This window comes from Pan troglodytes, chromosome 1, assembly GCF_028858775.2.
Source record: "Pan troglodytes isolate AG18354 chromosome 1, NHGRI_mPanTro3-v2.0_pri, whole genome shotgun sequence".
Classification (NCBI taxonomy): domain Eukaryota; kingdom Metazoa; phylum Chordata; class Mammalia; order Primates; family Hominidae; genus Pan; species Pan troglodytes.
Window position 1 is genome coordinate 136,671,164 of NC_072398.2, and position 14,597 is coordinate 136,685,760.

Below are 14,597 nucleotides of genomic sequence, written 5' to 3' on the forward strand. Positions count from 1 at the left end.
CATACTACAAGGCTACAGTAACCAAAACAGCATGGTACTGTTACCAAAACAGAGATATAGATCAATGGAACAGAACAGAGCCCTCAGAAATAACGCCGCATATCTACAACTATCTGATCTTTGACAAACCTGAGAAAAACAAGCAATGGGGAAAGGATTCCCTATTTAATAAATGGTGCTGGGAAAACTGGCTAGCCATATGTAGAAAGCTGAAACTGGATCCCTTCCTTACATCTTATACAAAAATCAATTCAAGATGGATTAAAGACTTAAACGTTAGACCTAAAACCATAAAAACCCTAGAAGAAAACCTAGGCATTACCATTCAGGACATAGGCATGGGCAAGGACTTCATGTCTAAAACACCAAAAGCAATGGCAACAAAAGCCAAAATTGACAAATGAGATCTAATTAAACTAAAGAGCTTCTGCACAGCAAAAGAAACTACCATCAGAGTGAACAGGCAGCCTACAAAATGGGAGAAAATTTTCGCAACCTACTCATCTGACAAAGGGCTAATATCCAGAAGCTACAATGAACTCAAACAAATTTACAAGAAAAAAACAAACAACCCCATCAAAAAGTGGGCGAAGGACATGAACAGACACTTCTCAAAAGAAGACATTTATGCAGCCAAAAAACACATGAAACAATGCTCACCATCACTGGCCATCAGAGAAATGCAAATCAAAACCACAATGAGATACCATCTCACACCAGTTAGAATGGCAATCATTAAAAAGTCAGGAAACAACAGGTGCTGGAGAGGATGTGGAGAAATAGGAACACTTTTACACTGTTGGTGGGACTGTAAACTAGTTCAACCATTGTGGAAGTCAGTGTGGCAATTCCTCAGGGATCTAGAACTAGAAATACCATTTGACCCAGCCATCCCATTACTGGGTGTATACCCAAAGGACTATAAATCATGCTGTTATAAAGACACATGCACACATATGTTTACTGCGGTATTATTCACAATAGCAAAGACTTGGAACCAACCCAAATGTCCAACAATGATAGACTGGATAAAGAAAATGTGGCACATATACACCATGGAATACTATGCAGCCATAAAAAATGATGAGTTCACGTCCTTTGTAGGGACATGGATGAAATTGGAAATCATCATTCTCAGTAAACTTTCGCAAGAACAAAAAACCAAACACTGCATATTCTCACTCATAGGTGGGAATTGAACAATGAGAACACATGGACACAGGAAGGGGAACATCATACTCTGGGGACTGTTGTGGGGTGGGGGGAGGGGGGAGGGATAGCATTGGGAGATATACCTAATGCTAGATGATGAGTTAGTGGGTGCAGTGCACCAGCATGGCACATGTATACATATGTAACTAACCTGCACATTGTGCACATGTACTCTAAAACTTAAAGTATAATAATAATAAATTAAAAAATAAATAAATAAATCTTTTAACATAAAAGTTAAAAACTTTTGTATCTCATTTATATAGAAATGAGATATCTTTTGTATCTCATTTATATAGAAATGAGATATCTTTTGTATCTCATTTATATAGAAATGAGATATCTTTTGTATCTCATTTATATAGAAATGAGATATCTTTTGTATCTCATTTATATAGAAATGAGATATCTTTTGTATCTCATTTATATAGAAATGAGATATCTTTTGTATCTCATTTATATAGAAATGAGATATCTTTTGTATCTCATTTATATAGAAATGAGATATCTTTTGTATCTCATTTATATAGAAATGAGATATCTTTTGTATCTCATTTATATAGAAATGAGATATCTTTTGTATCTCATTTATATATGAGATATCTTTTGTATCTCACTTATATAAAACAACATATTTAAATCTATTTCCCATATATAATGAGAATTATATACAGAACTGTATTTATAATTCTTTTTCTTTTATTCATATGTTTTAAATCTTTATTAAAACAAGAAATCTTTCAGTAGAAATTTTGTTACTTAGTGACCTGGAATCTTCTCTTTGGACAGATTTGGACATAGTTTACACTAGGTAGGAGGCCGTGGCTCCTCAAACTGAGCACCTGCACACTTACCTTTCGACAATGACTGTAAATGTAGCCTTCCACATCGACACTAACTGCACTTGTGCATTCATCCAAAATGGCAAACTGGGGTTTATGATAAAATAATCTTGCCATCTGAAGCATAAAAAAAAATTTTTGTGTAAAACACAGGCAGACCTAAAATTAGTAAGCCGAAACAAACTTAAATATGCATTTGTAGTCTTGTAAATCAAAAGTATAAAAATTATTCTAATTCAAAAAATCTACTTCCCAGAAATAGAAACAATATAAACATAACTGTTTTTGCTGTCATCCTGAACAAAGGGAAAAACGTACTTCATGGGAAATACTAATTGCTCAGAGTAAAACACAAAGCTTAAGACTGATGAGAGAGGAAGTTTCAAACTAGTATTAAAGAAAGCTCACTAAACAAATAAGATTACAGAGTACATATTTTAACCAAATCTCAGAATTCAGACTAGATGACTCCAACGCAAAAAGGTCTCTATTTTAAATATTTTGTTGCTTAAGTAATGGTACCAATTAATATTCTCACCAATAATTTTTATTGTACCTGTTTTATATCCCCATTGTCAGTTCTGGTTGTGCTCCTTTTTTTTAAGCCTTTGCTAATTTTATAAATGAAAATTAACATCAAAATTATAGCATACATTTCTTTGACTATCAGGAATGATGAACATTTTCCTACATTTATGTTCCCATGTATTTTCTGGGGATTGTTTATTCTGACCTTTTGTCTAACAGATATTCCAATTTTTGTCATCTGCCCCGACAAGATCTCCATGTTTCAGACCAATGGGGCACTCTTCTATCCTTAATTTATCTTCTCTGCAACATTCTCTTTAGAAGACCACTCCATCCTTCTTGAGAAAGTGATAGTGAAACCATGCACCTAAGTTTCCTCCTACTTCTGAGGATCCTTTCTCAGCTTCTTTTCTAGCACTTTCTCCTTCACTCGACCATTAAATACAGGAGCTCCTTAGGGCTAATTTCTAGGTCTCCTCCCCTTTTTCCTGTATTCTGTCAGTGATCTCATCCAATCTTCTGATTTCAAATACTATTTACATTTTATAAACTTGCAATATGCATCTCTCACTCATACTTCTCAAATTTCCAGATATATAAAAATATCAGCCAGGCACAGTGGCTCACGCCTATAATCCCAGCACTTTGTGAGGTTGTCGCAGGAGCCATTGCTAGAGATCAGGAGTCTGAAACCAGCCCAGGCAACACAGGGAAACCACATCTCTTAAAAAAAAAAAAAAAAAAAAAAAAATTAGCCAAGCATGGTGGTGTTCACCTGTGGTTCCAACTACTCAGGAGGCTAAGACAGGAGGGCTTGAGCCCGGTAGGTCAAGGCTCAAGGCTGTAGTGAGCTATGATCAGGCCACTGCACTCCAGCCTGGCTGAAACAGCAAGACGCTATCTCAAAAAACAAACATTTTAAATTTAAAACATTTAAAAAATTAAAAATAAAAATTTCTCTTTGAGTTTCTACTTGGGTATCTCACAGGACTCTCAAACGTTAAAAGTCTAAAACTCAAATGTAATTTCTAGATTTTCCCTCTAAAATCCATTCCCTTCCCTAATCTTGAACACTTCAGCAAATGAAACTATCAAACAGTTGCTCCAGCTAGAAAGCCAGGAGTCCTCCCTGGTCTGGTCCTTCCCTTTTCCTCTTCCCTTTCACTCTCCCACAGCTATTTTTAAAATGAACTAAAAAGTCCATTCAAGAAAGAAATGTGAAGTTTCAAGTTCACTCACTTTTCCTCATCTCCACAAACATGCCCTTAGCCCAGAGCACACTCATCTCCTGTCTGGATAGACTACAAGTAGCCTCCTACCACTTCTGCTGCTCCTCTCCAGTCCACTCTCCATGTAACCAGAGAACATCTTTCACAAATGTCAATCAGGGAACTTCACTCTCTGGCTTAAAACCCTTCAACAACTTCCCATTTCACTTAAAACTCAAACTCCTTACCACAGTCTACAAGACCTGCACAATCTTATTTCTACTCACACTCTAACCTCAACATTCTAGCCAACACCGCCTCCTCTAAACTGCTAGGAACAAGGTGCTTTACACCTTAGAGCCTTAAACACACATCATTCTTTTCTTATGTCTCAAATGCCTTATTCTGTTCCTTAGAGCTTTCAGATTTCTGCTTATAATGTCATCTCAGGCAAACCTACCCTCATCCCTAGCCACAATCCAAGTGGGTCCTTTCTGTAACACCTCTGAAGCACTTCATATATAATCCCAGCACTTTGTGGGGCTGAGGAGGGCAGATCACTTGAGGCTAGGAGTTCGAGACTAGCCTGGCCAACATGGTGAAACCTCGTATCTACTAAAAATACAAAAATTAGCCAGTCATGGTGGTGCATACCTGTAGTCCCAGCTACCTGGGAGGCTGAGGAACAAGAATTGCTTGTACCTGGCCGGGCGCAGCAGCTCACGCCTGTAATCCCAGCACTTTGGGAGGCTGAGGCAGGCAGATCACAAGGTTAGGAGTTCAAGACGAGCCTGGCCAACATAGTGAAACCCTGTCTCTACTAAAAATACAAAAATTAGCTGGGCATGGTGATGTGTGCCTGTAGTCCCAGCTACTCGGGAGGCTGAGGCAGGAGAATCGCTTGAACCCAGGAGGTGGAGGTTATAGTAAGCTGAGATCGTGCCAGTGCACTCCAGCTTCGGCAACAGAGTAAGACTTTGTCTCAAAAAAAAAAAAAAAAATCACTTGTACCTGAGAGGTGAAGGTTGCAGTGAGCCAAGATTGCGCCACTGCACTCCAGCCTAGGTGAAACAGTGAGACTCTGCCTCAAAAAAAAAAAAAAAATTCAGAAAAGCAGAGACTGTTTTAATCACTACCATGTACTTGACACTTATATATGGGTAGCATTCAACTATCTAATAAATGAATGACTAAAACAGCTTTCCACCTGTTTGCATGAAGTGAGGAAGGGGAGGTAGCAAGTATAGACTATGAAGAAGTTCAACTGTGCAGAAAATGAAAGGTACAGATCACAGAGAAGCTTTGGCTAAGGCAGAGTTTGCTTTTTAGATCAAAGAGACCTGAAAAATGTCTTTCCACAAGAGAAGGACTAGAAGAGGTTAAATGTAGATGGGGGCTGCGGGAGGGGATATAACTGAAGGAAAAGGATGTGATAAAGTCAGAAGACAGAGGCTCCATAAACATAGATGGAAGTATTTGCCTTTCTCAAGAAGGATGACATATCCTCCAAGACAGCGGAAGTAGGGAGGTCAGGACAGAGCAGCACACAGTTAATTAAGAGGAATGGTTATCTGAGGGCATTCCACCAATGCCTCTCCTCTCTGCTCCCAAAGGACTCTCTGCATACATTCATCACCACACTTACTACATGACATGGACATTTTCTCATCATGTGTCTCTCTCGCTCCCACTATGCTGTCAGCTACTTAATGCCACAATACAAGAAAGTTGTAAAGCAGGAGTGTCCAATTTTTTGGTTTCCCTGGGCCACACTAGAAGAGGAAGAATTGTCTTGGGCCACACATAAAATACACTACCACTAACGATATCTGATGAGCTTAAAAAAAATCACACACACAAAAAAATCTCACAAGATTTTAAGAAAGTTTATGAATTTGTGTTAGGTTGCATTCAAAGCTGTCCTGGGCTGCATGTGTCCGTGAGCCACAGGTTGGACAAGCTTGTTGTAAAGTGAATAAGCATATGCACACTGCAGCCATACTGCTTGCCTAAGCCTGACAAAGACCCCACCACCAGCTTTAACATTTACTAGCTGTCTTTGCTTGGCCAGCTACTGAACTGCACAAAAGTTCAATTTCCTCTGTAAAATGGGGCGCGGTGGCTCATGCATGAAATCCCAGCACACTGGGAGGTCGAGGCAGGTGGATCACTTGAGGTCAGGAGCTCGAGACCAGCCTGGCCAACATGGTGAAACCCCATCTCTACTAAAAAAAATACAAAAATTAGCCAGGCGTGGTGGTGCATGCCTGTAATCCCAGCTACTTGGGAGGCTGAGGCAGGAGAATCTCCTGAACCTGGGAGGCAGAGAAAAAAATACAAAAATTAGCCAGGCATGGTGGTGCATGCCTGTAATCCCAGATACTTGGGAGGCTGAGGCAGGAAAATCTCTTGAACCTGGGAGGCAGAGATTACGGTAAGCTGAGATTGTGCCACTGCACTCCGGCCTGGGCGACAGAATGAGACTCTGTCTCAAAAAAAAAAAAAAAAGTAGGGGGGCATTCCCAGTTCTTACCTCACAGGACTGTTGTGAGGATGAAATGAGATCACCTGTGTAAGGTGCCTGACATACTGTCTGTCATCTTTTCAGCACTCAATAAAAATTAGCTGTCATTTAACTGAAATAATAGCCTTTCTTTGAGAAGTAGAAGGCGAGTTATTCTGCCAAGTGCAGTGGGTTAAGTAATGGGGTAGAAAACCCAAAATTGGTAGTTTTAAAATGATTGTCATGAAAAATGAGAGAAGGATAAAAATAAGTAAAATGATTGCTAAGCCATGCTGTGAGCCCAGCTGATGTTTTTAAGCTGTGCTCAGAAGAGCGGTTAGAGAAGTGCCAAGGCAAATAACTGGGCTGGGATTTAGGTAATAGGATGACACAAAAAGTGGGAAAGGAAGTTAAGGGGAAGGGATGAACTGTTCATTTCTTAAGAAATATATCTTATCTCCTATGGGCCACACCCTGGATTATGAAGTCTGTACTGGACAGGAAAGGAGGCAGAGACAGAAAAGGACTGATCAATTGTAAGGAAAGGGAAGGATTAATATTCTAGAGATCTCAGGGAATTTGAGAAAGGGGGATAGTTGCTAATTTAAGGTAAAAAAAAAAAAAAAGATTTACAAAAATGGATTAAAAAAACACTAAAAATTTTATAACAGTGGTATCTCTGGTAAAGGGGTTTGGCCCAATTTATACTTAAATAAATATTCCACTTTTCCATCATATATACTTTTTCATAATTCAAAATAAGAAAAGTTATTACTAAATAGGAAGAGCAAGAAAAATGGAGTGGAAAAGATAACTTTTGGTCAGAAACACAAGATATCCCAAATTGTGACATTAGCTGGAGCAACCCTGGCTGACTCACTGTTCTAAGTGGCTAGGCCTTTTAGGTCTGTTCTTCCTAAAAATTCTAATACCTACTTTCCCCTCAACTTTCTACTTTGGTAATTTTCAATCCTACCAAAAAACTGAAAGGACAGTAAAATGAATACACATATATAATCTTTACCTAATTTCACCAACGTCAGTATTTGTAGCGTTAGCCTTCTCCTTTCCACCCTCTGAAACAAAACAACAGGCTCTCTTTTACACATCACATTCAATTCTCTAGACAATGGCTTGGCCATGCTCCAGTTATATATGCAGTGGTGTCACAGGTGAGCTTTCCCCATTTCCCAAACGCCTCTATTATGGATCATGTTTTTTTTTTTTTTTTTTTTCTTTTGAGACAGAGTCTTGCTCTGTTGCCCTGGCTAGAGTGTAGTGGCATGATCTTGGCTCACTGCAACCTATGCCTCCCGGGTTGAAGTGATTCTCCCGCCTCAGACCCCCACTGCTCTGGGCACGCCTTTGAATTCCTAATCTTCAAATAAAAATTATCCCTCCTGTACTTTTATACCACACACACACTGTTCCTTGGTTTAAGTACATTCATTATTCATTCTCTGAGTTTCCATCGTGTCCATTTCTGAACCACATCCTTCCATTTTCTCTGAAGACATAGTACAGAAATTTAAAGTTATTTTGCAGTTATTTGCAGTTATTTCTATAGTCATCTTCTAAATTGACTCTAGAAATGCCTAATCATTTCAAATTTTCACTCCTTCAGCCTAATTTCCATTTTGAATATAGCTATTATCTCTCTCATTTATGATTTACTCTTCACACTAGATTCATCTCACGTTATAGCACTAGCCAGGCAAGTCACACTATTAGGTTAATATTAACCTCATGTAGAGTGGGTATGATTTTGGGAAAAACAACCTGCAAAATCAGGGACTCGGAGGTAACAAAAAGGTGGAATATAACCTGAATATAATGGGTCAGAAATTCTGCCATAAGCCAATTTCTTTTGCTGTCTTTCCTTAGCTACAGTTTTCTCTAATCTCCATACTCTGCAGGGGGAGAGGAGAATCTCTTGCTTGGATCTATTCAAACTATGAAATATATAGTTAAAAAATGACTCTTTATGAAGTTGCCCCTCTTGACAAGGTACCCAAACTACCGTTCTTTTTAAATTCTTATTTATTTATTTTTAGAGAGACGATCTCCTTCTATCGCCCAGCCTGGAGTGCCACGGTGTGTGATCACAGCCCAATGCAGCCTCAAACTCCTGGGCTCAAGCAATCTTTTCGCCTCCCAGTAGCTAGGACTATAGGTGTGTGCCACTACGCCCAGATAATTTAAAAATTTTTTTTTGTAGAGAAAGGGTCTTGCTATGTTGCCCAGGCTGGTCTCATTCTTACTACGTAGTGTTTAGCGCATATTTTTGGTTTGAGACAAGTTTAGTCATCATAACAATTAAAGTAGTTTCTTTCAAATGCTTGTTTATATTAGGAAAACTTAAAAATTCTAAGTAACTTTAAGTAGTAGATACTGAACCTTGAAACAAAAACATACATATAATAGTGGAGGAAAAGGGCAAGAACAGAATAAAGATAAAATTTGAATGGATCGTTTCTAATACCTTCAGCTATTTCAGAAAGAATAGCCTGAGTGATACAAAAGAGATGTCTATAGGGAAGAGACATGAGAAGAAATTTCATAACCCAGCCAGGATTACCTTATATCCCAGAAATAATGAGCTACAGAGTTTCTCTGAACTTTTAGAAAAATGGATTATTGGTATATAGTCGGATCTGCAGCTTTTCCTTTCATAGGTACTGGCAGGGTATTTATGAATTTTTCAGAATTCCAAATTTACATGCAAGTTAAAGATTTTCAAGCACTTTTATGATAATTTAAACTAATCCATACTGAAACAGCTGCTGAATAAAAAAATATAAGATGAAACTTTGTGTCCTGATTAATCAAAATGCTGGAACCAGTTGCATTCTTGTGCAATTTCTTCACAGTATACTTACCGCCATTCTTTGCTTTTCTCCACCACTGAGTACGTCCATCCAATCCTGAACACTGTCCCAGCCTCCTTCACGTTCAAGGATATGACCCAACTGGACATTGTCTAAGTATTCCTTCAGTACCTTTCAGCAAAATGATTAAAGATGAAATTAAACTTAATATAAGCCAACATTCTTAATAGTGGTTTATTTTTTAAACTGGAATCACTATAATTCTATTGTCTGTACCACTTAAAAGATACATTTCAGAAAAGAATGTGGCACAAGGTAGCCCTGAACCTTTCAGCTCCTAGTATCTACACCAAACTTGACAAAATATGTCTAGCAGCTTAAAGAGAATAACACTATTGTACACAATAAAAGGATGATGGCAATGAGAAAACAAACAATGGTGTAAAGGTTAAGATTAAACTCTTTTTAAGCCAAGGGATTAACATCTTACCTCAGCTTAGAAAATCACAATTTACAGCTTTGGAAGGCTTTACAGCTTAAGATAAACTACCTGGCATTTAAAATACTTAATTGATTAAAATAAATAATCTGGAGTATTTTCAGTGGATCTAGGATATAAACATTCCCTTACTAGGTCAGAAATTCCCTTCCTTTTCTGATCTTCTCGTCCATCTGGATATATCACTTGATCTCGAAGTGTTCCAAGGGTCATGTAAGGTCTCTGACAGCAGTAGAGCAAAAGTCAATTAGAAGCAACATGAAAAATAAATAAACAAAAAGATCTTTAGATCAAAGATAACTCAAGCTAGGTCTTACCTGAGGAACATAAAATAATTTTCCTCTTTCAGGTTTAGTTAGACGTCCTCCAAAAAGAGGCCATAACTATTAAAGAGAGAGAAGGGAGAAGAACAATTGTAAAATTTACAAAGTGGTAGACAGTATGGCAAAATAAGACTGCAAAATTTTGAGGCCAACTTGTACTTACTTCACCAAGAACACGGAAAAGTGAACTCTTTCCGCAGCCATTTGGACCACAAATTAGAACATTAGCCCCAGATCGAACCTGAAAAAAAAAAAAATCAGTCTGTGAAGTAATTAAATCAAATTAACATATACTTAATCAACATTTCCTTAGACTCAAATATTAATAGCTCCTGGCTAATTATAAGCCTTCTATTTGTCTGTAAATGTAGCATTAGGTAGAGCAGTAAAGAGGTATTGTGAAGGGACCTTTTACTTTGTTTACTTCCAATTTTTACCATTACTTTTTTTTTCACTTAAAAAATTATTATTGCTGGGTACTGTGGCTCACACCCATAATCTCAGCATTTTGGGAGGCTAAGGCAGGAGGATCGCTTGAAACTAGGAGTTTGAGACTAACCTGGGAAATAAAACAAGACCCTCATCTCTACAAAAAATAAAAATAAAAAATTAAGCAGGTGTGGTGGTGCACACCTGTAGTCCCAGCTACTTGGGAGGCTGAGGTGGGAGGATTGCTTGAGTCCAGCAGTTTAAGGATACAGTGAGCTATGATGTCACCTAGGCTGACATCATACTAATCTATATACATGTATAAATAAATAAATTTACTGACTGATTGATATCATCAACTTAAGATAAAGACAGATAAAGTTTAAAAAACTGAGAATTCTTGAAAACAATAAATACATGTGTATACACAGTCTCTTTTAAAAAAATGAAAACGTATTCTATAGACTGTTCTACAACTTGCTTTTATTATTTAACAATATATCACAGATATTCTTCCAGGTCAGTATATTCAGATTCCCCCATTCCTTTCCTTTAATGCCTCAAGCATCTTCCATAGTAAGGATATACTATAACTTATTTAAACATTCCCCTTTGGTTAAATATTTAGGTCATCTGCATTTTGTTTTGCTCTTCTAGATAATATTGCAATGAGTGTACAAGTCAGCAACTTATGCAACAGTAAGCAATGTTTCTGTAGATTCCATTCTTAGAAATTATAAGTGTTTTATCAAAATATATGTGCACTATAAATATATACAAGTGTCACTAAATTATTCTGCAACAACATAAAGATAAATGAGAAAATGTAAAGAGTGGTTAAGTTCTAGGCTTATGATCTTATAAGTATCTGATCAACTCTGTAAAGAATCAGAAAATCTTAGTTATAATTCTAGCTTACAACACTAAACACCAATGCAACACAATAGGAAAGAAAATATCAGAAAGATATGAGTTACCCTAGCTGGTAACCTGCCTTTAACAAATTTGTTAAGCTGGTGAGCCTTCTGTTCCTATTATTTAATTCAATGAATATTTATTGAATGCTCTCTGTCAGGCTCTGTTCTAGGCAAGTAGGCCACATTAATGAATTAAAGAGACAAAAAACGAAAACAAAAAACCAAAAACCTCTACCCTTACTGGTTTACATTCTAGTGGTAAGAGACATACAATAAAGAATATACATAACATATAAGTTAAATAGTATATTAGAAAATAAGTACTTTGGAGGAAAAAACAGACAAAGGGAACTTGGGAGCTGGTGAGGAAAGCCACATTTTTAAGGTGGTCAGAGCAGACTTTATTGAATATGACAACTGAGTAAAACTTTGAAAGAAGGGGTGAATTAGGATTTAACTAAAAGAAGACTGTTCTAGCCCCCACCTTTACCACCCATAAAAAGCTGGTACAGCCTGGCCAACATGGTAAAACCCTGTCTCTACTAAAAATACAAAAATTAGCTGGATGCAGTGGCGGGCACCTGTAATCCCAGCTACTCAGGAGGCTGAGGCATGAGAATTGCTTGAACCCGAGAGGCAGAGGTTGCAGTGAGCCAAGATCGCGCCACTGCACTCCAACCTGGGCGACAGAGCAAGGCTCCATCTCAAAAAAAAAAAAAAAAAAAAATTTGCTGGTACAAAGGCACTGAAGCAGGAATGTAGCTATCCTATTCAAAAAAAAAAAAACAAAAACAAAAACAGAAGCAAGGCTGATTTTACTGAAGAATAAACAGGAAAGAAGAATAGTAGGAAATGAGATCAGAGATGTATCAGGTAGGGGTAGGGTAGTGGCAGGCATTGAAAGAACTTCGACTTTTACTGTGACAAAATGGAGAGCCATCAGCATTGTTCACAATAGCCAAAAGGTGGAAGCAAGGAAGCGACCCAAGAGGATGAATGGATAAACAAAATGTGACACACACACACACACACACACACAATGAAATGGCATTCAACCTTTAAAATGAATGAAACTCTGACACATGCTACAATATAGATGAACCTTGAAAACATTATGCTAAATGAAATAAGCCAGCCACAAAAGGACAAATGCTGTATGACTTCACTTATATGTGATTCCTAGAGCAGTCAAATTCATAGACAGAAAGAATGAGAGGTTACCAGGGGCAAGGGAGAGGAAGGAAGGAGAGTTACTGTTTAATGAGTACAGAGTTTCTATTTGGGATGATAGAAAAGTTCTGGAAATAGATAGTGGTGGTGGCTGCATAACACTGTAAATGTACTTAATGCCACTAAGTTATACACTTAGAAATGGTTAAAAAGCCAAATTTCATTTTTACATTTTAAAAACTTCTTAAAGAAAAAACAATGAAGCAGCCTAACACATAGTTGATCTAAAAGAAAATAACAATTTACACACATAATTGTTAAAGAGTCGTTCAGATGAATAAACTTTTTTCTGATAAAGAATCATTTTGATAGACTTCTTTTTAAATAACACAATTTCCTTATCACATAAAATTGAATATACTGAATGTTCCTCATAAAGCAAGGTTATCATATAAAATAACCATACTCTACTGTAACAGCGATGCCCTTAGAAGGTCCTAAAGTTCAGTGAGCTGGTAATTAAATGGTTCCCTGCTACTACGTTTTATTTGAGTAATGTTGGCCGTATATAAATTCTCCCCTCCTAACTGCTCTTTGTGGTTTACAATGGCATCAATATTCCTGCCTCCAATAATACCCTTCCACATTATTCGTTGCAGTATGCCAGGAAACCCCAAAAACAGTTTTGTAATGATGTATATAAATAATAACCAGACTTACTGAAATCCTGAGTTATCCTTTTATGCTCTAAATCAAGCCTGGCTAACCTACTCAGCATTCACTTTTCTTTACTCCACGGCATTTGGCAGTGTTGAACAAAACTTCCAATTATGACGTCAGCCATAAGCCAGTGATAATTTTTCTGTATTAAAAATTTATTAAGTACATATTTTTGTGGGGTTAAATTAAGACTAAAAGCCAAGAGTAACATTTACTGAAAATTAAGTTCTTAACAGCATTGTATTATTGGGGCTCTCAGAATGCTTTACCGGATCAACCAATGCTTTGAACTACCATATTCTTATCAATAAAAATATACCCCCCAAATAATACTCCTTGATAAATCCTACTTTCTATAAATTTATCATAACAAATAAAAAATTCTACACATAAATTAAAGTAAAAGAAAAATTATATAAAAGTATGGTGTTTATGAAGATTGATTAGTTTCTTTAAACACTATAAGTATACCTTACTGAAAAGGTAAAAATCTTAGTAACTTACAAAGTACTTGTTTTTGGAGACAGTATCTCACTCTGTAGCCCAGACTGGAGTATAGTGGTGCGATCTCCGCTCACTGCAACCTCTGCCTCACTGGCACAAGCGATCCTCCCACCTCAGCTGCCTGCGCAACCAGGACCAAAGGTGTGCACCACCACACCTAGCTAATTTTTTTGTATTTTTCACAGAGACGGGGTTTTGCCATGTTGCCCAGGCTGGCCTCAAACTCCTGAGCTCAAGCAATCCGCCCACCTTGGACAAAGTACTATTTTAATCCCCACATGGTAACCTGCAAGCTGTTACCTCTTAGGATCTCTCCAGTCTACATACTTCCCAGAATAATATCTAGACAGATAAATATGTCTGTACTGGGGAGTTTATAATGGAAAATGGTATAAAATCTCTTATTCCAAAGAGGTTTTAATATTTGGTTACAAATGTAACCCAAAAGGCAAATGAATCGTAAAGTAGGAAAGATTTATTTGAGGGGCCAAGTCTGTTTTATTATGCCTCTTTCCAAGAGAAAGAAATCTTTATTTTCAAGTAAGCCAGATGAGTAGAAAATAATTAGAGGCTGCAAAGAACTGAAGAACATTTGTTGATTATAGAAAGGCTATGTTAAGAAAAACAATAAAAAGACATAATGAATGTGAGAAACCCAAGTCTACTTTAGAATACTTTAAGTCAGAAAGAGATTAGAATTCGTAACAGTGAACCAAAAAGAAGTCACAGAAACAGTTCCCAGGGGAGGAGAAAACAAGAATCACAGGATAAACACCAGGAAGTAAGGAACATGGTTATGAAGTAAAACACTCCAACAAGTAAGGACATAAGTGGGGACTCAAGACTTTCCAAATGAAACCCAAAAAAGAGAAAGAATTAAGGACATTTTTTTTCCCTTTATTTGCCACTTTTCA

General features: G+C 37.2%; 1 protein-coding gene across 7 annotated transcripts in view; it reads right to left on the bottom strand.

Annotated features, from left to right (window-relative positions):
* Positions 1–14,597, bottom strand: part of ABCD3 (ATP binding cassette subfamily D member 3) — a 100,544-nt gene that overhangs the window by 10,322 nt on the left and 75,625 nt on the right. For all 7 annotated transcript variants that reach the window (XM_016922715.3, XM_016922737.3, XM_016922704.3 and 4 more), the window contains 5 exons: positions 10,107–10,184; positions 9,938–10,003; positions 9,753–9,842; positions 9,173–9,292; positions 2,067–2,171 (listed from right to left, as the gene is read on the bottom strand). In XM_016922715.3, coding sequence (XP_016778204.1) covers positions 2,067–2,171; positions 9,173–9,292; positions 9,753–9,842; positions 9,938–10,003; positions 10,107–10,184 — 459 coding nt within the window. The remainder of the gene's footprint in view (positions 1–2,066; positions 2,172–9,172; positions 9,293–9,752; positions 9,843–9,937; positions 10,004–10,106; positions 10,185–14,597) is intronic.